This window comes from Syngnathus acus, chromosome 1 (genome assembly GCF_901709675.1).
Source record: "Syngnathus acus chromosome 1, fSynAcu1.2, whole genome shotgun sequence".
NCBI lineage: Eukaryota > Metazoa > Chordata > Actinopteri > Syngnathiformes > Syngnathidae > Syngnathus > Syngnathus acus.
Genome location: NC_051087.1, coordinates 9,653,691 through 9,676,846, shown reverse-complemented (window position 1 = coordinate 9,676,846; position 23,156 = coordinate 9,653,691). Strand labels below are relative to the sequence as shown.

Sequence of the window (23,156 nt, the reverse complement as noted above, 5' to 3'; positions counted from 1 at the left end):
AACTAACATGAATGCACCAAACCGAGCCAGTTCAACAGAAGCCCCCCCCCCCCTTAACTAGTGCCCCCGAATCACAGTTTTCTGGGTAATCGCATTACCCCCTGCAGGGATCCCCATCCACTCAGGCTTTTGCTTCTCTTCCACCAAATCAGAAGCAATCACATAAAAACATTTAAATCCTGTTTGGGAATAATTTCCTTTGACATTTTAAGTACTACATGTTGGCCTGAATCAGAATAAGGTGAGCTTGTAAGTGAAGAAAAGGGGGTTGACGTAATCTGCTTTAGGGGAGGGATTGGACCGAAAACTTGATTTCCAATAAGGGCAGCAGGACCCATTCATTTATTGTGGTAATACACATGGTCACACTTAAAAGTTTGAACATAATTTGACCATACAGTTTGCTTACTATAGATGCTTATTACTTTTATGTTGTATTTTTTTCCCCCGACATCAATAACAGGAGCTGGTAAATTTATATTCTGCAAGAATAAAACCATTTCTTTGAACCAACTTTTGACAAACTATTACCTCAACACAAAGAGGGGAAACTACCTGCTGCACTGTGACATGATCGATAATTCTTTGATTTGTCAACGCTGCCGTTTGTCACCATGGTTACGTGGCTGCCTTTGGATTGTATTGCGTCCAATGCCACGCAACAGTGGTGGCAACCGTAGGCATAGAAACGGACTAAGGGCAATAATGCAAGAAGGTAGCTGTTAAGCATGCTTTCAAGCGTTCCGTGTACAGGACAGAATCCTTATCTAAGGCAAGTGTATGTACACAGTATGAAAGCCCAGCAGTGTGCCAGGCATCTCTTCATTGGACATTGAACTTTGTGCATTCTGTGGTCACATCATCGTTCATATTTTGAAATTATACCTAAAAAAAGCACGCACAAAAAGCACACATCACAACATACTGATACTTTAAAACTCTCCTTATCTTTGTACAATACTATCATGCACAATGGCTTTCATAATATTTAGCTTTTTACAAGATACAACATTTAAAGATGATTTCCAGTCTTATTTAAACAATCATGTTTTACATCCTGAGTGTTATAAAGAACAAGAGGATACATGGAATCATTTCGATGCATTGGTAGGGACCATCTGCAACTTTGATACAACTTAAAAAGAAAGCCCAAAATGTACAGTATCACCAAAACGATCAAGGAAAAAAAACGATTTGGTATTTTTGTTATGTCTTTCCTAATGTCCCACAGATAATGTGATCGTAAAAACACTGTCATTCTTCTTCTCATAACTGAAAACTTGACAGGTAAAAGCTTCTTTCCCCCCCCCACAGTGAGAGTATGACTAAGTGATCTAGCTCAGACACACTGACGTTTCTGTGTGCTTAGTAAATTGACTACAATGTTTTCTTGAATAAAATGTTTTAAAGGCAATAAGCAGGCTCCCGCTATTACCACTCTTTCAGGGGAAACCATACTGAAAAATAGATGCAATGGTATTTAAAATATAGTAGAGTTGCTTCTATGGTGTCCCCACATAGCACAATTAAAGTGTAGGTGTAAGTGTTGCTGAATCTTCTTATCTCATTATGCCTTAATCAAGGTGCTAGTTAAAGTTGGTGGGCAAAACCAGTTTGGCGAGAGATGGGGTGTCTCATTCTTACACTAATCCAGCCATTTTCTGAACCGCTTAATATCGTCTCCAATTTCATTATAAGGTTTGATGTATAGCCTCAAAACCAGCGGTTTTGTCGTATCTTTCCTTCCCTCACAGCCTCTCGGTGCCCCGCCCACGTTTCTCGCAGAAGCCACCACTCTCGTTTGCCACAGAGCCAAATCCGAGTCAAAGAGTCGTATCCTGATGTATCGATTGCAGTGACCCCAGCAACTGATAGTAAGGACTTCCAGGCGATGCAACTGTCTCAAAGACTGACTGGAAGGCCCTGCGGTCCAGCTCCTCGTCAATTTGGTGCCGATAGAAGTCTATGGCCACCAAGCAGAACAGGTTGACATCAACCACTTCACATGAACCCATTCTGCTAATGACGTGAGGAAGTCTGGTAAAGACGGAGGTTAAAGACAACACGTTCCTTTTGATACATAGACATAACGGCCATAAAGATACACAACACCCAGATGTGCTGAAAATATAGGTGCACAGCAAAGTATTTCCGAGCGTGAGCACTCAGCAGAGCGCAGTCAACTAACCAATTCATTGTGCATGTGCTGCGGCAATGCCACGGCAAGACGCCACGCCGTTTCCAAAATCAATGAATACTTTCCGAAATGTAGTTAACAGAGCTTTTTGTCTGATATCAAAATGTGCACTGCACTGGTCTAACGCCATTTTTATTTTATACAGTATGCGAGTACACATACAAGTTTAAGACAAATACAATTAATTAAACTAATTCGACATGCAAAGTTTTGAAATATTATTGGTTGAGCATTTTCTAGTGTTGTTTTTCCACTTATTGACTGAATGCCCTTAAGGTTGATTGTTAGCGTTAACTAGTAAAACTTGCGTGGCCATTGCGAGGTACTCGACTGCAAGGATACAAGGCCGAGATCCACTGCGAGGTGGAAGCGGAGACAAAGAAGCAGGAGAGGCTCCACATAGCCATGGCCACCGGTGTCCTCTGCGTGAAGTTTGACAAGGAGAGCAGCACCCAGTCTCTTACCATTGAGGACTGGCCTGTAGCGTGGAGTGTCTGAAAAACCTGAAAATGTACAAATGGCCAGTTAGACTTTCAAGGAAGATAAGAGCTATTCTCCCTCCAGTTTGGCTCAAATACAGATTGATTGGGAGAAGTGTTCAGTGTTCCTTCTTACCAACCTTGTAAACAACTGTGGCCATGAATTGCGGATAGGGTTGCTGGTTGGACAGGAACTCTCCAATGACCTTGTTCATGACATCTTGAGGTGGAAAAAAATCATCTAGGAACTGTGGAAGAATCCTTGACACTACCCGAGCCTCACTGGGCAAACCTTTACGGATCCTGCAAACAGGAAAATCCACGATGATAAGCAGAAATCAAATAAATGCATGTTTGCCTGTTAAAGACAAAATCCAGGAGATCAAAGGGTCAAATCTATGGCCAGATGGAGCCCATCATATGGCCCAAATATTGTGTCTACTTCATGAATCTTATGAAAAGATTCATCTGTAATAAATGTGTCTACCTGTCAAAGAGCACAGAGACCCTCTCCATGGCAACAATGATCGACTCGCTGTCTGGGGCCTGAGGGTCCGAGTGTGCGGGGCGACTGGCGGGGCTGGCTTTCTCCTTGCCTGAGGAGAAACCAACATGACCCGCCGTGACCCCCACCACATCCGCTACAGCAGAGCCAGAGTCAACCTGACCTCTAACCCCTGAGACTTCTGAACGGGACGCAAGCACCGCTGAGAGGACGACAGGGAGGGTGGCAGCAGTTAAACCAGTAAGGGAAAGGTTAGAGTACGGACATGGAATTTTTTAAATGTGAAGTTATTTGAGACCAAAAAGACAAAATGGTGACAAATTCTGAGAGGTGCATTCAATTTCTTTTCCAAAGATTCTAAGCAGATGCTGCTTCAAGGATTGTGAGAACAATGCATTCTACATTAGCCCATTGTGAGCTGAATACACTGTCGTTACATAGTTATCTCCTCGTCAACTATTTGCAGCAATGTGTTACATGGCTAGTCAGTGCAGGGGGGGCAACAACATCTAAATAGTATTGGCAGTTAGTGGGTGGAAGGGGTAGGGGTTAGAGATAGGCTACAACAAAAGCTCCCTTTTTGGGGCCACATATTGCATGCAGGAAAGCAAGCGGGAGCTTTAATAGTACAAATAGCTTGAGCCGTCGGTCATGCAACAATTGCTAATGGGAGGAAGTCATACAAAAATTTGTAGGCCTAAGGCTTTATCAACATTTACAAGAGGGACTGAATAGGTTGAAGTGAAACTCCCAGAACAAGAAGACAACCTGCGTGCAAGAAGACAAGTCTAAGTTGTTTCTTTTTAGTTTTGCAGGCTTTAGTAACTGTATATGCAAAACTAGAACTCAATGGAGGAGAGTAGTGAAAAGTGTACAGTTTGTGTTACTTTGTATGAGATATACACACTGCGGGGTTCAAGAGACAATTTAGATACTTTGGCTTGGCTTCTAAGTGTTTGGAAATGTGTCACAGGCCATCATTGCGCCATAAAAAGGGCAACCAGACTATTATTTTTCATTGTCTACAGTCATGTTGTTGCTGAGCAGTGTTGACGCTTGTGTAGTTATTGGCATACAATTTGAGTGTTTGCGCATGCAGGTTGTTTCATGTTCAGTGAATATTGGATGAGTCACTTGATGGGTATACGTAACTACGGCTTAAGAGGGTAAAACAAACAAACAAGGTACTACATCAGAATTGGGCAATCGATCTATAGTTAATTAATATCCAGCGATCACGCCATGCTTACCAGTGTACATGCAGGTGAGCATGAGGCCCAGGGCAGCCATGGCTCTGTGAGGTGACGGCATGTTCACTCTGTCGACGCTCAGCTTGACCAGTGCCTCACCATCCACACGAGACAGCTGCTCAGACAGCAAGAGGCGCTCCAGACCCCGGAGCACACAGTGATAGATTACTGAGGGGGTGGAGTCCTCGCTGGCTGACACCATCACACCGCACACCTGAAGCAAAAATGCAGTCAAAGGTTGAAAGAGAACAGAAATAAAAGTTACATCGCAAAGCATTGCTGATCTACAATGGCTTTTTGGTGAACGCCTCGGGTAAAAATACATTTATTCAGTGGAACATCACAACTAATGTTATCTCAATGCAATCATCTGGAACATTATTAGGGACCATAATCTTGAGAGCTACGTGGCAAAGTGGTAAAAGTTAATTATAGCATGGATTATACAAGACTTATCTTCACAATTTAAATAGCATGTAATGAGATTTACCTGGATAACTGCAGCCATAAACTCAGATCCTACATCAAGAGGGTAGTTCTCCATCATGTAGAAGGCCACAGCACATATCACTAGGACATGCTGTTGGTTGTGCAGGTTCACACAGCTGTAAAATATAGAGGAGCAATAGGTTGCATGTTGTGTTCTCTTGAGTCACACTGAACATGTTACGTGTAACACTAACTGAGCAATAGCCCTTAGGTTGGACAGCAGGTACTCTGAGATGGTTGGAATCAGCTGCTTTGCCGTATCGTCAAGAAGGTCACACTCCAGGACATAGAGCACCCCGTGAAGAGCACCCATGCGGCTGGGAAGGTGTGTGCTGCGGAGGGTTGTCTCTAACAAGCGACACACTGGTTCGGCAATCGCTTTGTCCTGAAACAATGTGTTTAGTTTTTTTTTTAAACGGGTTTTTTGTACCCAATGTTTAGAACTAATCAGAGTGATGCTAAAATAACTTGGTGTGCTCACCATGCCCAACACTGCAGCTGCCTTGCATATAGCAGGCACCAAGTATTGATTAAGGATCTCATCCTCTGGTGGGTGAAGCTTCTGCAGCTCCATAAGGGTGGAGAACATCATGTCAAACTGGTTCCTCTCGGTAAACAGGTCTGACACTGCCAGCAGCTGCGGAAAACAGTGAGAGGAGAGTAGATGGCAATAATCAAGTTATCGGATAGACAATGGGATTATGATCACGTTGAAGTGTGCGCACTGTGGCTCACCGATCGGACCACTTCACTGACGAGGATGGTTGGTGTTTTCCGGTTACTTGCAGAGCTTGGGATAAGCCACTGGCTGTAGAGCTCCAGGAGAAACTGGGAACATGAGTGAATGTCCACCCCTGCACGATGTTTTCTGAAAGAACACGCAGCAGTGGTGGGTCAATGTTGTTTTTGTCAACAAGGTCCAGATTTCGTTGGCATGCCCTTTTCTCATGGCAACCACGTGACGTTGATGAGCTCAACATGTGCCGAACACAACTCTGCATGGTTTCAATGTAAAAAGACTAACCGATGAAGTCTGCATGTATCTAAAAGTATTCATAATACCGAGAGTTAATTGGCGATACAGGTGGGGAGGTGGGCGCTGGTGTATCTGCTTCATCCTCCTCATCTTCACCCCATTCTTCCTCCCGCAATGGGGTGATATTATTTCCTAACCACACCGAATGAATGGACACCTGCAGAGACGTGAGAAACAAAAGAAGACTTAAAATCTACCAAAAAAGGCTCATAACTAGATTGAAATACAGAGGCCTGTACCTGTCCCAATTTATAGTCCATGTTTCCCATCTCACGCTCTGTGTTGATCTGCAGTAGCAACTTTTCATGACTGATTAGCATCCCTGCTGAAAGAGAATTACAGGAAATTATTTTTAATACGCTGAAAAAAGGAAGGCGTACCTTTCACCGGCATGCAGTATTGCTGGCTACCTGCTGAGGCTGCAGACAAAGAGGGCACAGGGTCCCAGGCATGGTAGGAATGGTGTGTGTGAACGTTGTCTCTCTTGGACACAAGTGCTTGTATTTCTCTCTCAACCTCACCCCGGATCACTGCCAGTTTCCTTCCAAACCTGGGAGCAGACTCACTCAATTAAACCAAAGAAAGAAATGTATGTATTCAGCAATACTGGAAAGAGAAAAAGTCAAATGTACCGTGTCTCCAGGGCCTTGAGGCTCTTATTGCGAGGCTGCTGTTCGAGACAGCTGACGGCAGGGTTGCCAGCAGTGGGCAGCATCATGGCACCCAGCACCAGGCTGGTGATGGCTTGCACTGCCAACACATTCAACTGCGTACGCTCTAAATCTTCCTACAACACCAATCAGAGTAGAGGGATTCTTTTTCAGCAACTTTGTACATCTAAATTAAAAATTCAATTAAATACAAAAAACACAGCTGACGATCCATTGGCATATAAAGATACATGTTAGAGCAAGGAATTCAACTTTAAAGGATGAATACCTTTCTGCGCCACATTGAATTGTAATATTGGTTAACATTAGCACCTCTTGCTGTGTGTCCTCCTCCTGGTCCATTGTGATTGGCTGGGTGACCAGCACGCCCAGCAAAGTGGCCCAAGTCTCCTCAAACTGAGTCCTGCTACTCCAGCCTGTGACAGTCAAAACATTTACAGTATAATCACAGTGTCAGTATTGAAGGGGTCTACACGGTGTAATAAAATGCCAATCCTCATTTTTACAAACCAAGAATGTTTATGCGGTACAGGAACTCTCTGAAAACATCCTTCTCCTGCAGAAAGTCTACAGGAATCTCAGGCAATGCTGTACCAAACTCCCCCCCAGGCTGTGGGGACCAGCCTAGTTTCCAAACCTAAAGAGTTTTGACAAAGGCTTGTATCACCCTCATAAACTTCTCTACCGCACAAACAGAGAAAAACATCAAACACTGACCAGTGGAGGAACCCGAGTGAAACTGTTCACCAGTGGCAGTCGGGCAATACTGATCACAATGTTGCGCAAGGTTGGAGTCAGGAAAGCAGGGATTGCACTGTTTTTGTGATGCCCTAATGAAAGAATGCTCTGCAAGCCTTCCACCAGTTCTGCCATGATCTCACAAGCTTGCCACTCACACTTATCTGCAAACAAAAAAATTATCACATTATCCTGCAGCTTGACTGAAGATTTGTTCAGAAGAGCAAATCCAAAGTTGCTCATACTATGGATTTGTTTGATGCTATATATTCACGCAACTGACTCCTCACATTTTGTGTGTATGGCATCCACTTCATCTCCTTCAGCATCTCTGGCTAACTTTTTCTTCTTCTCTGGGAGCAGAAGTTGGTCTCCAGGGCTCACGGCAACTTAAATCAAAGACCAAGAGAAAGCATTTTAAAAACAGCAATCAGCCAATAGGAATCTACAAAAATACCAAAGGTCTCCTTACCGGCGACCATAATGAGACGTAAGCAGTAGATGAGGGAACACGTGTGTGTCGTGTACTCTGCGGTGGACAATTTGTTCCAGATGCAAGTCTGCTGCAGGGCCAGGCACAGACAAGCCAAAGCCCACTGCAAGTCCACACTCAGAGGGAGCTGATCCTGGAGCAGTCGCCAGACTATAACCTGGGTCATGGAAAAGAAATCAGTGCTGAAACCAAGGCAAAAGTTGACAAACTGGATGCAGATTTCACCTCAGCGGCGGTGCAGGTGAAAGTAGTTATGAGGTCTTCTTTGTCAGAGAGAATGCGTAATGAGGATGGTAGCTGGTTTACACAGAGGAGGTACTGGGAGAGAGCTCTACAGAGGGCTAAAACCTTGCGGTAAAAACCTGGCTCATCTGAAAGGAGAGCAAGATGTGACAATCATTAAAAATACTGCATCAAAGGTAGTCAACCTTTCCAAAACAGGTCTTTGCGCACGTCAGTCAACAGTCTTACCGTACACATCAGCTAGTTGGGTCCAGTAAGACTGTGGCTCAGAAGTTGGTAAAAAGGACCGGTGTGGGGTAGGAAGAGACTGTGTAATCCCAGCAACTTGCTCCAAGGTCACCTGCAACGCCGTCTCCAGCAAGAGCGGGCCCTGCCCTCGTGTTAGCCGCTGAACACCCATGCTCAGGCAAGGACACAGCAGACTCAGGTTGAACGTCTGTCATTGAACAGTGGGAAAGTCTGTTTTGAATACTCACAAGCAAAAATAGCAATAGAAACAATGAAACTATGCCGAAAAGAGAATATCTGGCTGGTGTACATGCTACTTACGTCACTTCTCATAATGCTGAGAAGCTCAGGGGCAGGTAGCTTGGTAAGGAGTTCAGTTGTCTCCAACAGAGACACATCTCCACGGAGAAAACACTGAGACTTCACCAGGGTCACATACCACTCCTAGCAAATAGCAAAATGCATAAACAAACTGTTTTCCACCGACAATGAGTGTTTTTTTTAAGTTCATATAAAAGAAAATTGATTCATATTCCACACCTTATCTGCATTGACCAGTTCAGGGGCAGGGGGTGGCCGGCCATCTAAGGGGTGAGATGTCACTGGAGGCGCCGGGCTACTAGTTTTAGCAACAGTGGCTCGAAACCTGTCCAGCAGGGAGTAAAACCTCTGATGCCTGTGATGGGGACACAAAAGGAGCTTTTTGAAATTGTGTTGCTCACAGATCCACAGTTTTTGGAGTGAAACCTATCCCCAGCTATTTGCTGTACTCACCTAGTTGTGTTTTTTTTAATTTTCCTACACTAAACATTGAAACACCTTAAGAGGTCAACAAAGGTATGTTGCAAAAGAAAACATGCACGACACCGGCCCTCGAGGACCAGAATTGCCTACCCATGCCCTACTGCAAAAGAACATTACCTCTGAGCCAGGCTACTGATCTGGAGGTATTCCTGGATTCTGTCCAGTTCCTCCACAGGCAGCTGGGCTATACTGTTCTGAAGGGTAGATAAGTGGTTTATTTTAAACTACAAAATAACTTGCAGGCAATAGATACATTCAGTTTGCCACAAAAATCTAGTTTAAAAAAATAAAAAAACACACAACAAACCTGTAACGTTTCTGCCAACAGCATCTCCACCCTGCGACATGCCAACGTGTCCACCATACGAGCCAAAACCCTAAAAGGTGTGCTCAGTAGCTTGTCCACATACAACATCAACAGGGAGCCAGATTGGCTCAGGTGAATGCCTTCTAAACACTGCAAAGTCTTCTTTAGCATGGTAGGCTGCACAGAAAGGAGCAGGGGAAAGATTTTTAAAATGGTCACTATAAGGCTGAAACGCTGACTATTGCATCACAAACACAGTAATAACATGCAGCCCGAATATATTGTGCAAGAAGAAGCTCAGATCAACGTGCTTACATTGGTCAGGTTGTCACAGCGTGACTGAATAGCTTGGATGAAGAGACCGCTGGCAGCTGAATTTCGGTGCACAGCACTGATGAAATCCTGAACGGGTGGCTCATGGGAAAGGCTGATGAGGTCACTCACATGGTTAACTATCAGCCAAGTTAGGTGCTCTGAGTCATGGAGGTTTTGACACTGAAAAAAAACAACAACCCACAGTTGTTAACATAATGGGGGAACAAATATATTGTGGTAAACATTGTGACAAAGTGCTGTGTAAAATTTCGGTTGTAATCAAACAGGCTCACCACATAATCACAGAAAAGGATGAGGGCTCCCCTGCGAACAATCTCTCTGTTGATCATGGCAAACATGGACACAGGATTCTCCTCATCACCTTCTCCTGAGGAGTGAGGGCTGAGCAGTTTCGTACATGATCTGCTGTGTCTCCTGATAGAAAGGCCAGCAGAAAAAAACATGCAAAATGTACAAAAATGATTTCTCTATCCCAGACCACATTGTTTATTCCATACCGCAGGCATTTGTTATTAAAAACAAAACTCTCCAACTTAAAATATTTCCTAATGATGCAGATAGTTCTTACCTTGGTGTTTGGTGAACTGCAGCCCACCAGGAGTAGTTTGTGTAGTTGACGAGGAGGAGGACTTGGCACCAGAGCAGCACCAGGGATGGGTGGGTGGTGATCAAACCCTGCACCATGGCGTTCAGGTTCTCTAAATGGTAGTAAAGGCTAGCTTCCGAATCATTCTGGCTACTTGCACCCTCGTCTTTGAGGAGGAGGCCAGCTGCAGCTGTGATCCTACGAAACATACCTGAATGGGGAGGGAGGGGAAGCCAATGTTAGAAGACGCGGATCATCATCCTAACGGTTTTAAAACTGATCCACGCTTACCACTTTTGAAAATGTGTATTAAACACATGAGCAGTGTACCCAGCTGCTGGCAATAGAAAGTGTGTTGCTGCTCTGTAATGTCCACTTTAATTTGTTTGCAGGAAATTTCATCCAGCAGCACCCCAACCATTTGGAGCAAGAATCTAAGGCAAAGACAAAAGCAAAATAAAACTGAAAGTAGACAAGTGAAAGCAAAATACGACTGCATCCACATTTTCAATTTTAAAATATAATTGCAGCTGCCAACACTGTAATTATGCATACATTACCTTAGTCCATATCAAAGTAATTTGACAACAAAAAGTTATTCATATTTCAACAGGGGCTATAAAAATTGCCATGAGCGTATTTTAACACAAACCTGGCAAACGTTTCCTCAGGCAGTGCTTTAGGTGAATCACCGCTAAGTTCTTGACTCGCTAATGAATCCAAAGTGGGAGGGGCACTTGGAGAGGTGCTTTGTTGACAGAGGCGACGGATCGTGTCGCAGGAAAGAAGATGCGGGGAAAGTGAGAGCTCGTGCACTCGCGATAACACAATGTCCTCAGTTGACTGAGACACAAGTACCCTGAGCACTGCCAAGATACCAGAGACCCAAAGTTGGACTGTAGTCACTGATGCCTGAAGGAAAGGTGTATGGATTAAAGACATGAACTGAAAAGTACTGGTCAAATTGTGATTTCTCACCATGGTAGCCGGGACGACAAACATGCTCTTGAGCAGCATATCCACAGGCCTAAGAGAGGAAGGTGCGACGCTCTCAAAAAGGGTGTTCAAAACGCCCAAAGCCTCAGGAGAATCCAAATGCATCTATTCAAAGACACCACACAGTTGAGAAAATGGGACCAAAATGTATATGTGTCCCAATACTTATGCACTAAAGATTTGACTAATAACATGCTGCAGTCTCCATTCCAAAGCATTCTTTGTGTCATCCAAGTTTTACCTGCTGCTTCGCAATCATAGGAAGGATGACATCTGCAATCTGTCGGGACAACCTCTTCCACTTGTCCTCATTTTCTTTGTGACACTGCTGCAGAACCAGGATGAACATCTCCAAAACCTACATGAGAAATGAAAAAAAAAAAACAGGACTAGTCTGGGTAGTTTGAGAATATGTCTGTTGCCTTGATGCAAACCATTTACCTGGTGGTACTGAACAAGTCTGAGCAGCATAGAAACCACCACTTCTTTCTGCGTATCCAACTCTTTGCCTGCATCTGCCTTGTTGGAGCCCCTCAAGACAAAGAGGTCATGAACTATTGGCTGCAAGGCAGGGATAGCTTCAGAGAAAAACGAAAAACATGCATCACGATTACTTGTCCCAGATGTGTTTTCATTGCCTTTTAAGTGAACTATGCGTGCAACTCTTACCATGCGTGACAGCTTTCCTACCGCTGGCCATGATGCCGTCACACAGTTGGATGATTTTGGGGATACTGATGATCTGCTTGGAATGGTAACGTTCATAAGACAGCAGCACCAGGAAGAAAAAGATGTTGGGTATGACTGCTTCTGAATCTCTAAAAGAAACAATCGAAATCCATTTAGTTAAAGAGCTTTGTTGATTAAAAAAACATATATGTTTTGGCATACATTAAAATGAACTGTGCTATACATCAAAATTGAATGATGACATTTGTTTGTTATACTCTGACAAACTTACCTAAACTGTCCCACTTCAATATATTCAAACTGTTTCAGGACAAACCCTATGAACACCTACAATAGAAAAAAATAAAGACATTGTGAAATAATGACGACGATGGATGCACATCAAACAGTTCATGTGTTCAACCTGATCAGAATCAAGAAGGCAGTAGTTCACTCTGAGCTGCACAAGTTGGGCCAGAAGGTCCAGAACTTGTCTCTGTAGTGCCACGGAGGTGCTGGTTGTGTACTGCTTCAAAGCTTTTATCACAAGTGGTTCAAAGAGACGGATGTGGTTGTGGATGGTATTCTGGGAAAACAATTTCAGAACAGCAGCATATTAAAAAAATTAAAAAATAATAATTAATTTAAAAGAAGTATCTCTTTGAAAATGTTGATTATGTAAATTTTTTTGCTCAAACATTCCTGGCAAGATGAAAATAAACTGATACCTTGTCACTTCTGTGGCGTGTTGCATTTGCAATGTTGGACCTCAGCTGGTTTGACGCTTTCTGCATCACATCAAACCATCTGCAAGTGAACAAAGAAGCAGCAAATGTACTATGCATTCTTGATGCGACACATTTAGTCCACAGACAAATTAATTATTTTCTTGCATCTGGTCTGTATACATCAAACCCACCCAGAGGTATCCTGCTCTTGCTCAGCCTGCACCATGTTACGGAGACTGGCATCAGCCAGAGCCTGTGTGAAGTGTGTATAAGGTGCCATGAAGCAGTAGTGGTACAGGCCCGGCCTCAGGCTCGACGAGCCAAGGCGGAGCACCTTGCCCTGGGCACGGCTGGGTCCGCTCAGGACACCCTCATACTGGGAGGCCAAGTTTGTTCCAAACAGTGTCTTTAACAACTAAAGGAGAACAGATTACATACAATAAGGAATCGAATGGATTTGTTCGGGCAGAATTTAATGGAGTTTTTGATTTCAAAGTAATTGTAAGAATACAACATTCCGATTCTCTCATTACATAATAAATCATAGAATGTATGGAACCATCGCACAGGGAAGCCAACGCCTTTACAGGCCCTGTCGGCAGGATCCAGCCTTATTCTATGTGGAGTCTTTGGTGGCGACACACTGCTCAGTTGCGCGACCATATGAAGACTTCCACACAAAATCAAAAACAAACAAGCATACCTACACTTAGTACTAACCTGCTGAACACAAACTGTAGCCATGGTAGGTTCTCGTGTGAAGCAGGACTTGAGATAGCCCAAAATTTCTTCCACACACTACACGGGAGAGAAAAAGATTACATTTATTCCAAAGAATCCAGTAGGCTAAAAATCAGGTCAGCTTCAATCCTACAAACGCAACAAGTTGAAAACAAAAATACTTTGCTGATGTCATGGAGTGTGGCAAGCTCAAGCAGCTGAGAGAGAACATCTAAGGCAGCACGAAGGAAACCGCCAAACTTCTCGTGGCTACTGTGAAGGTCCAATGTCACCTAGGAGAAACATTGCCAACAACAATCACATTTCTGGTACAGCAGTGAGTAATATTTATAAAGTTGTCTACCTTATAGTTGGCATGAGTTGCTTTGAGGACATCATAGAGCTTGAGGTAGGGTGGCAGGTGGTAGAAGTTGCCAAGAGTGTTAGACTTGTTTACTGCTGTTCCACTTGTGCTGTCAGCAACTCTGCCTGCTCAAGAAAAAAAAAAAAAAAAGAACTTCAGTGTTTACAGGGCATGAAGGGGGAGAAATGTCGATTCCTGGGTCATGTATTGTGTACCTGCATTGATTTCATTGCTTTTCTTTGGGCTCAAAGGGACAGCATTGGGATCAGCAATCTCCTTCTCTTTGCCCTTTCTGCGAATGGGACTGAGTGAGGGTGTGTTGGTTAGGGAAGGCAGTGTGGCCTGCAGGAAGAGGAAGTATGAGGCAACTCAGTCATTTGCAAGGGACTACCCAAAGAAACCAAAATCCAACCTTAACTGCTGGTCCCGGAGGAGTGTCATCCAGCACATGGGCACAGATGTTGAGAACTTTCAGGAGGTGGAAAAAAAGCTGGTCCACCATTGACACCAGGGTGCGCTCTGACAATGAGGCCCAGGGTTCTTCCATCTTATTTGGGCCTCCACTAGGAAAAGAGCTGCTGCTGCCACCTTCTTCCTCTCCAGCCCACGGGTTGCGCATGCATTTAGGAGCCACCGCTTAAACCAAGAAATTGAAATCCATTTCAATACACTCGTTCTGATGCAAATAAAATAGATATTTGTGCTTTCACGATGAAGATGCCTTTTTGGGAGTAATGTGATTTGTGTGCATTACTGACCAGCAAGCAGGTTGCCAGCGAGCAACAAGGCATCCTGGTGTGCAGAGAGGTCAAGTGGGAACCACGCAGATGACAGCAAGGAAAGCACCATGTTGGCCATTCCCACTGTAAGAGTCCTTTGCTCCACATCAGGTGCAGAGGAGTTTGGGTTGGAGTTTGGAGTACTGCTCGATTGGGACAGGCTAAATGAGAGTAGAACCCCCCGCCAAAAAAGTCATCAGAAATATAGAACACATGTAAAAGGTAAGGTGCTTTGTTGGCAAACCTTGAAGCCCTGCCTCTGCTGCGGGTGACACCGGCTCGAGATGAAACTGAACTCATGGTGTTGACGTAGCCACAGTGCCAGCCTGTGCTCCATGTGCACACCGGGAATTTTGAAGCCAAGAGACACAGTGCCTCACAGCAGCCAAACTAAAAAAATAAATAAAAATGGTGGATGACAAATTGACAAATGAGTTGTAAAATATTTGGGATCATGTATATACAAATGTGAAGTCTTACAGTCAGGGCCCTTGAGGTAGAGGAATTGAAAGCATGGGAGATAGCGGTGACGATTCGAGACAAGTTGTTTTCCACTGTGATGTCAGACACCGTGTTTGATAAGTTGAAACCCCGATAGGTTCTGGCAAACAGAAAATAATTGGATTTTGTAAGAACCCTCACATTAAAATTGACACAAGTTAATGCAATTAATTTTTACAAAATCGTCTTGAGCTAAACATTGCTTGCATGTATTGGTTGGTTACCTTGTGATGGTGCTCACTGTAAATTGAGAGGGGGGTTGTGCCTCGTGCATCAGCAGCTGCAGGTAAACTGAACTCTGGTCTCGGGCAATAGCGACAACAGGGTCTGTTTGGCCTTGGTCACAGTCATAAAACAATCTCGATACGAGCCTGATGAAGGAAAACATTTCATCAAACTCTCTATTTTTCGGACAGTACCAGCAATTAAGAACATTTCAAATAGCACAGAATGTTGTCAGGCAACAGTCATGAGTAAAGATTACACATAAAAGTATACCTGCTGACAACTGAAGCTGCTACATGGCGGACTCTCGGGTCATCATCACCCAAGAGACGAATGACTACTTTTAGAACCCGGTCCTGCAGTCGAAGACGCTAAAACAAAAATAAACATGTGAATTTCTAAAGTCATAAATGCTTAGCACAAACAAAGTGGAAAAAGTTCAAGTATGTCTAGAAATACCCCAGTGTAGTGATGATCGCCTTTATGCAATGTTTCAGTTTTCCTTTCTAGGAAGTTGACTAACCTAGAGGCAAAGGTGAGGGGCGCAAATTCTGGTTATTTTTGTGTGCATGATAAGACATTATTTTCATTAAAACCCCCAAAAATATATCATCGAAAACACTTGCCGAAAATCCATCTCAGCCAGGGTGTCCAGCAGTTCAGTGCGGACAAGCCAGTAAGATGAGTCTGTCAGGGCCAGTAAGTCGATCATCAACTGCAGGCCCAGATCGCTTAGTGTACTGTTGCATATGGTCATGATGCAGTGCTGTAACACACAAGCCCATTGTGTTAAATAAATAAATAAATATATGAATAAGAAAGTATTCTTCTACATACATGGACACACACATACATACAAAAACAGTAACTTACCCTGACTGCAAAGCAAGCCATTTTGCAGGTTACGGAAGATTCATCTTTCAGAGATTTTCTTAGCAAAGGCACCAAGTCCACCAGGGACAAAGGGTTACCTGAAAAGGATTAGTTGGGTATTGATGAAGAATACTAAACCCTTCTCTTAGTGCCATCCTACATCAGCATCAAGGCACAACACTACGCAAGCAAACTGACCTGTCGCACTCTGTACACTGGCCAGCCAGGTGTGTATGGTGTAACGGGTTTTAGTGAGTGCGGCCTGAATAATTGCTGCACAGAGGATGGCTGTGGCACCCCGAATCTGTGGGTCTCCATGGTGAATTAGGTCCAGCACATCACTGACATACTGCTGCTCTGAAAAAACATTGTAGGTAGGAAGGATTAGGGTCAAAGGCTGCATAATTGAGCATATAATTACTTTTGCCATACAGATTTATTTTAATTAAACAAGTGGCTTCGCTAAGCAATAGGCTGTAAGTCAAGATGTTAGAAGATTCCTCAAGTCATTGAACTGTCTACCGGGTAATGAAGGCGGCATTTACGCAAAGCGAGTCCGGAGGCTTGTTTTTCTTTTTACCTTTCGCTGGAATGCCGTCCAGCGGCTCCAGATAGAGGGAATTAAAGAATGCTTCAGGAAGCAGTGCCCCAGCTGCTCCTATACAACTGACCGCCAGGGCCTTCACACTCACTCGTACCTCCTTGTCAGGGATCACACCTATTGACACAAATGCAAACAAATGTTACTGAAACGTGTAATGATCTGTATTATCACACTATGTAACAACTGCCTAACTCATCCTTTGCCTTTGAGACAAGCTGTATGGCAGATGAACGAAGGAATTTGTGTGACAGAACTGAAAGAGGAAATTTATAGAGTTGCATTTTGTGAGGATCAACTATAGTTTTGGAGCAACTGTCATAATTTTACATTCAGTATCAAGTTCATTGGATTTTAGTTTCAAACTAATACATTTCAATCACTACGCATTTTCCATGCCTGATCGAGACTTTGTATCCTGCATTTTTTTAAGAGTTATTTTTTTCTTTTTAACTTTAATTCATACTCACCATTCTTTTGTCCCGTCAATAGGAAGGAAGCAGCAAGAAGTCTGACACAATGCACGAGTGGCTCCGCACCCTGGTCTGTATAATGTCCGATTGGACCATTTATACTTGATGGCTGATGAAGCAGAAAGTGCATTTGAGAAACTGCCATTTCCATATTATTACACAGACAAACTTTGGCAAGTTACCTTGCTGTCAGGTTCGATTTCAGCGGGTTCCTCCTTTGGTATAAAGCGGTCCACGCTGCAGTCGGAGCCCTGCCGATTGTGACCTCTTATGTCGAAGAGATGCGGTTTGCTCAGAGCTGTACACAAACGCCCACAGTGACAAAAAAATTTGAATCATTTCCTGCACATCATTTTTGGCGGTGTGTGTATTTATTTATAACCTAATATACCCAGTGCCGATGGGAGAAAAGCGATTTCCTCTTGGGCTGAAGGTGCTGTCCCTTCATCTTCCTCATCCTGCAGAGTTCCGATCTGCATCCCCGAGTACTGGTTCTCACTGCCATCCAGCACCTTATGGCAACACACAAATAAAACCTGAGTTTGGAAATCAGTGGGAGGAGAGTGTAATCTGCGTCTCCCAACACAGTCTCAGAATGTGTTTAGCGTGTGAGCTTTAGGAGGTCAGATTGATTTTTCAAATGCACCTTAAATGTAAACAAGTGACAGCGCTGGACACCGCAAAAATACGCTTATAATGGATCCTTTAAACACCAACTAGAAATGCATTCATAAGTGCCAACACCAACAGATGTGTCACTAGGTTGTAAAAATAACTGACCAGCTCTGCAACATCTGAAGGGGTCACAGCGGAGTCCGGTCCTTCGGTGGTCGTCTGAGAGGAGTCACTGGGCGGGAGTGAGCTGTCATTGGTGCTTAGAAGTGAGCCGCCTTCAATTAAGGGCCCACCATCCGGTGTGGCATTCTCTGGTGTAGTATAGTCAGCCGTCTCCGGCGTAGCATTAGCACCACCGCTTGAGCTCCGACTCAGCATTTCCTCCTCAATTTCAGTGGGTGACTCTGGAGTATCTGCGGCAGATGTCCCGCCGCCACCTCCACCTTGCTCAGAAGAGGTGCTCAAGTCCACAGAGTCCCCAGGCTGCAAGGTATGCTGGGAGGAGCGCGGCTGTTCAGTGATGATGTCCACCTGGGTTGCCGAGGAGATATCGGCGCCGACAACAGATGCTGGAGAAAAACATAAAATGACGGGGCTACTGTTACACTGCACTGTCCGTAGTGCTTCGGTGGCATGGAATCATTAACGCGTCGAAAGACATGGTTGGCCAGTAAATATTCATTGTATAGCAACGGCACTCTGCACAAGGTCTGTGCATTACATATTCAGAGATAATGTACAATAAAGCAAAACCAAGTAACAAGTTAATGAGTTACAGGATAACGGACCTGTAAAAGAGCCAGTGGTGACCTCTGTCTTTTCAGAATCATCTTCCAGTCCGTCCTCTTCCCCTGAAAGCATTTTACCTGGAAACAACAGATTTAAGGTCACGAGGAAATACAATCAATATTAATGTGTTCATCGGGGAGAGTGTGTCTTAAAATTTCAATCCATTGTCTTCTGCCCTCTGGTGGATTTACACGTGCATTGTGTGAATTATCATCAAAATACTACAGCGGAATCTTGTTAGATATTGGGAGAATTATTTGTGACAAACACAATGTGCATTACTACAAAACATTGTGAAAGATTTTCTAAAATATAAAGCAATGGAATATCAATCTGGATGTGGGGCAGACAAATTTCCCCGAGATTAACAGGGCATGGTGAAATTATTGTACAGGTTATTGCTGTTTGTGTGTTGGGCAGTGTTTGTACAAAAGCATATTTGTTAAGATCTATCAAATTTACTACTTCACCCAAATCTGAAGCACACATGCAACACAAGAGAAAAAGGAGAGCAGGACAAAAAGTAGACCAGTCACCTCTCTGCTTCCTAAGGAGGAGTGGACTGCAGGAAGACCCTCCTGCTGAAATTGACAGGGAAACAGGAGGCGCAAACAGGAGGTGAAGAGGCGAAAAGCAATAGAAGCCCCAAAGACTTATAGAAAAAAACAACCGTTTTCACAAAGGAGGAGGGGGAAACAAAGGGAAAAGGCTAACCACCAGAAATTAAGAGCACATTAAATATGGGTTAGTCAACGACAGACTACCTGAGTTAATCGTGAGTACATTGTTAGCGTTCCGGGGAGCAATGTGTGTGTCTCTCTGTGCAGTCCAGCTCATGAGCACGTGACAGGTGTATTTACCTATGAACTCCAGGATGCTGCCAGACCGCGAGCGATTTTCAGTATCCTGACGAAACACCGTAGCATGTGGAATGGTGCCTACGTTAATGAGCAGATGCAAAAGCTCTGGTGGTGGAGTCCTGAACATTTGCTGCAGAAGCTCTAGAGACGCAGTCACCACATTGTGGTCCCAGTGTTGGGTGTAGTATAAAGTCAGCTCATACACCTGCACACACAAGGAAACAATTTCAGCTATGAGCTTACTAAGATCAGAATGCACATATTCCCTGAATCTTTTATTAGACACACCTTCACAATTCAATAAAAAAAAAAAAAAATTACAATACGGAGCATTCCTTCGTTATGAAAACATTTTGGCTGACACCGTCCAAGAGATTTTCAACACTAGCATCCACCAAATGAAAGCACCATTTTTGTAATAAAATCACAATTTGTGAGCACAAATTGATCATTATTTTACCTGCAGCAGCTGCTCTGGTGTAGGCTGCACATCCGCCTCCTTCTTCATGACTCCAAAGCTTCCTTTGAGGCTTGTGGTGTTGACCTGTTGCTGCAGCAGAGGCATCAGGTAGCGCAGGGTTAAAAGCACCCCGAGGATGAGATGGCTGAGATGTTCCTCATCAACTGGAACCACCAGACCTGAAGGTGACCGGCCGGCAGTAGGTAATCAAATTAGTTGCGTGCCAACAGACCGGCAAAAGCTGTTGACTGTGCAGGTGAGTGTATGAAACTTACCCAGCAGCACATTAAGGAGCCATGTGTAAAAGTAACTGGCGCGCCTTGAGTGTTGGCACACGCTCACGGCCGAGCTGGCGGCTGTTCTTCTGATGGTGGGGGAGCTGGACTTCAGGTTGGCAACAAATGACTTCAACAGGACCTGAGAAAGGACCACAGATCATATGAGCTCAATAAGTAATATGCATGCTTGAGAAGCTGCGGTAGAGAGAAAACACCAATAAGGAGGGAAACACCTACCAAATTCACACAATACTAAAGGCAGGGCAAACAAATCCTTAAAAATTAACCATTAGACTGCGAAAAACACACCTTGATCTCGCCATCATTAGCAAAATGTCCCAAGGAGGCCATGATCTTAGGTATGCCTGAAGCCAATGTCTCCTGCACAGTCTCTTCCTGCCGCTTGGTGATTCTCGTGAGGCACGGCAAAAGGTTGACCAAATAGGGTCTGCAATTGAAGGGAAAAAAAATTAAGACTCATTAGATGGCTAGCACGAGAATGGAATGTTTTTATGCAGCGTCGACCAACTCCTGTTATAATACGTAATATTGTGTCTACCTGCATTTCTGAGGTCTAATGAGGTGAGCGAGCTCAGCAAACCTCCACAATGCTGCTCTGAAACTTCGAGAGGCACCATTCTACAGCAAGACACATGCAGTCATCATCACAACGATCAGACAAATAACTTGTCAAATGGATTTCGTCAGCTAAAGTAGTAAACAAATAAATACCTTTTTAATTTCTTTGTACAGCTCTAGCTGCAGTCGGGGCAGATTAGAGTCCATCAGTGCCTAAGGATGTACAACACATTTATTTTCGTCCTCCAAACTTCATAATGTAAAGGGTCAGGTTTTATTAGGGGCCTACACTGTAACAGTCACAAGATTATGTAGCAATTGAAGCTGACGCTTGCTAAAGGGGAAGTAAACAAAGACTGGAACTACAAATGTGCACCACGTACATTCTGGATTTTCTTTCAAATATATATTTTCTTTTACCACTCCTGACAAATATGACATTTTAGAACACTTGACTACATTAAATTAAATATTCCACATAAAGCCTCGTTGTTGATAATATTCTCATTACCGGTTGATATAATTGTTTGCAAAGAAGACTAAAGATGATTGTTTTTCTCTCACTTTGATTATTTTGTTCAGGCACTCATCGGCGACCATTCGGACATCAGATTCGCTATCGTCACTGCAGAGAAGGAACATTTCCATGGCGATGCCCAGCAATTTTTGGAATTCAGGAGATGTTCTACTCCAAGCAGGAAGAGAAGCAGAAAAACAGTGTACACAGATGCATACACACAACACCATTTTAATTAGCATACATTTTAAAATTTTCACAATTCAAAATATGAGAATGGATCAAATTTTTAAAACGGTAGCATGACCGACCTGAGTGACTGTGCCACGATGTTTTCACATATTGTCAAGCAGTGTGTAACTCTGTCTTTTTTTGTTGTGGCCTGCTCCTTTTTCCTGTGATCGAGGGAAAGAAGAATTATGAACATTGTGTTAAAAACGACAAAATAAACAGTTTACAGATATGAACATATACAACAGTAATTTATCAGTTATGTAACTTTCATTTTATATCATAAATCATCAGAAATATTGCAGATAACCCTGCACAGATGTTTTGATGGAATTAAACAACTGTCTCCAAGAAAAACATGGTTATTTTCATTTTCAGATGATTAAGATATACTTGCATCTATTCGCCATCATAAGCTTGTTTACATGTTTTTAGAATGGCGCTGTACACAAGAGCAATACATATGGAGCACATATGCAAGTTGAATGAATATTCAGTCAACTCGTTAACCCAAGGAGACCAACAGGATTGCTAATATGACAATAGTATATTATATTTAAGATTACAGTAGGCTACTGCAGAATTTCGGTTATAAGGGGATATTGCAATAGATATAATGAAATTATTTTGCAAATGCATGAGTGCAAGCAGGGTCAAACTTGTCACCATGTGCATAAATAGAAAACTGCGTAACTGCAATTTCCATGACTCGTGTACGAGCTAAGCTGTTAGCTTTCTAAGCTAACAAGGTTGGACAAAAACCGACAGCAACAAAAAACACTTACTGTCTCTGAACAAGCTCCTCGGCGGTCGGTGGTCCCTGCTGCTGCTGGAATGACTTAAGCGACTCGAAGGCCTTCATTAGTTTCTCCATGGTTGCCATTTTTGCAATTCACAGGCAGAAATCTGGCCTGGCTTGCTAATATTTACAATTATGAGCTAACTGACTTTAGCACGCGGAGAGCGAGCAGTGCGTAGTGCAGCAGTGCGCCACAACTACCGCAAGGCTCTCTGCTCTCAACCTACGATCCAAGACGCCTATTATCGCGTCTCAATAATGTACCTTGCAAAGGTAAATATTAGTTGATGAGCCATATTTTGTGCGGCTATGTATACCCGCAGAAATCAGACCAGGAAGTGGCAAACGTGACAGCTTGTTAACAATAGGACGAGAGCAGACTCATCGGCCAATCAAATTAGCTTTGTGGCCAGTAACCAATCATAATGCCATTTTGTTATTCTTCAATCACGGGACGGGGCTAAAAACTGCATGACGTTTTTTATTTATTCTTCCTCTTCTATATTATTATTATTATTAATAATATATTATTATTAATAATAATATATTATATACAGTGTATTATATTATTATTAATAATAATAAGAAGAAGAATTCACGAAAAGGTTAAAACAATAAAACGTGAACAGTGAAGTAATTGAAAAAGAAAAAACAAGATGAACCTAGTACAACTAACAATAAAACGCGCTAAAACAATTTTGGGGATGAGGTTCGAGAGAGACCTGGGAGTCAAACCG

The 23,156-nt window shown here is 43.3% G+C and overlaps 1 protein-coding gene and 1 non-coding gene across 9 annotated transcripts; both read right to left on the bottom strand.

Annotated features, from left to right (window-relative positions):
- Positions 1–400: 400 nt before the first annotated feature.
- Positions 401–22,777, bottom strand: htt (huntingtin). Of its 8 annotated transcripts, XM_037248940.1 has the most exons (68): positions 22,406–22,777; positions 21,701–21,784; positions 21,437–21,557; positions 21,026–21,085; positions 20,853–20,932; positions 20,603–20,741; positions 20,291–20,432; positions 20,016–20,194; positions 19,556–19,760; positions 19,232–19,276; positions 18,695–18,772; positions 18,072–18,475; positions 17,683–17,803; positions 17,474–17,589; positions 17,289–17,400; positions 16,798–16,935; positions 16,416–16,574; positions 16,218–16,315; positions 15,971–16,110; positions 15,804–15,867; positions 15,618–15,715; positions 15,344–15,490; positions 15,099–15,219; positions 14,863–15,008; positions 14,598–14,779; positions 14,252–14,475; positions 14,055–14,181; positions 13,840–13,964; positions 13,658–13,768; positions 13,476–13,553; positions 12,947–13,170; positions 12,756–12,834; positions 12,452–12,613; positions 12,320–12,375; positions 12,028–12,176; positions 11,800–11,936; positions 11,600–11,716; positions 11,341–11,463; positions 11,015–11,274; positions 10,654–10,796; positions 10,345–10,573; positions 10,049–10,190; positions 9,756–9,935; positions 9,441–9,617; positions 9,251–9,327; positions 8,870–9,005; positions 8,651–8,773; positions 8,330–8,537; positions 8,084–8,229; positions 7,838–8,015; positions 7,656–7,754; positions 7,345–7,529; positions 7,138–7,264; positions 6,940–7,043; positions 6,589–6,743; positions 6,367–6,506; positions 6,196–6,281; positions 5,983–6,113; positions 5,656–5,788; positions 5,402–5,557; positions 5,115–5,305; positions 4,922–5,036; positions 4,432–4,645; positions 3,345–3,383; positions 3,164–3,272; positions 2,817–2,979; positions 2,540–2,700; positions 401–2,037 (listed from the first exon to the last, which is right to left on the bottom strand). In XM_037248940.1, the coding sequence occupies exons 1-68, from the start codon at positions 22,501–22,503 to the stop codon at positions 1,824–1,826; spliced, it is 9,510 nt and encodes a 3,169-aa protein (XP_037104835.1). In that variant the 5' UTR covers positions 22,504–22,777; the 3' UTR covers positions 401–1,823. The 8 variants fall into 8 exon arrangements, with proteins under 8 accessions (XP_037104835.1, XP_037104805.1, XP_037104845.1 ...); XM_037248910.1 differs by having other exon boundaries at positions 3,164–3,383; XM_037248950.1 differs by lacking the exon at positions 3,345–3,383.
- LOC119130234 lies at positions 13,303–13,432 on the bottom strand. Its single transcript, XR_005099384.1, has one exon.
- Positions 22,778–23,156: the final 379 nt, after the last annotated feature.

What these genes read in the sequence shown, in the direction of transcription:
- htt (XM_037248910.1), bottom strand. Translation starts at nt 22,503, where the DNA reads ATGGCAACCATGGAGAAACTAATGAAGGCCTTCGAGTCGCTTAAGTCA. An exon ending in CCTGAGGAAACGTTTGCCAG is followed by an intron (nt 10,797 to 11,014) that starts GTTTGTGTTAAA and finishes TCTTTGCCTTAG; the next exon opens with ATTCTTGCTCCAAATGGTTG. An exon ending in CCAACTAGCTGATGTGTACG is followed by an intron (nt 8,230 to 8,329) that starts GTAAGACTGTTG and finishes CTCTCCTTTCAG; the next exon opens with ATGAGCCAGGTTTTTACCGC.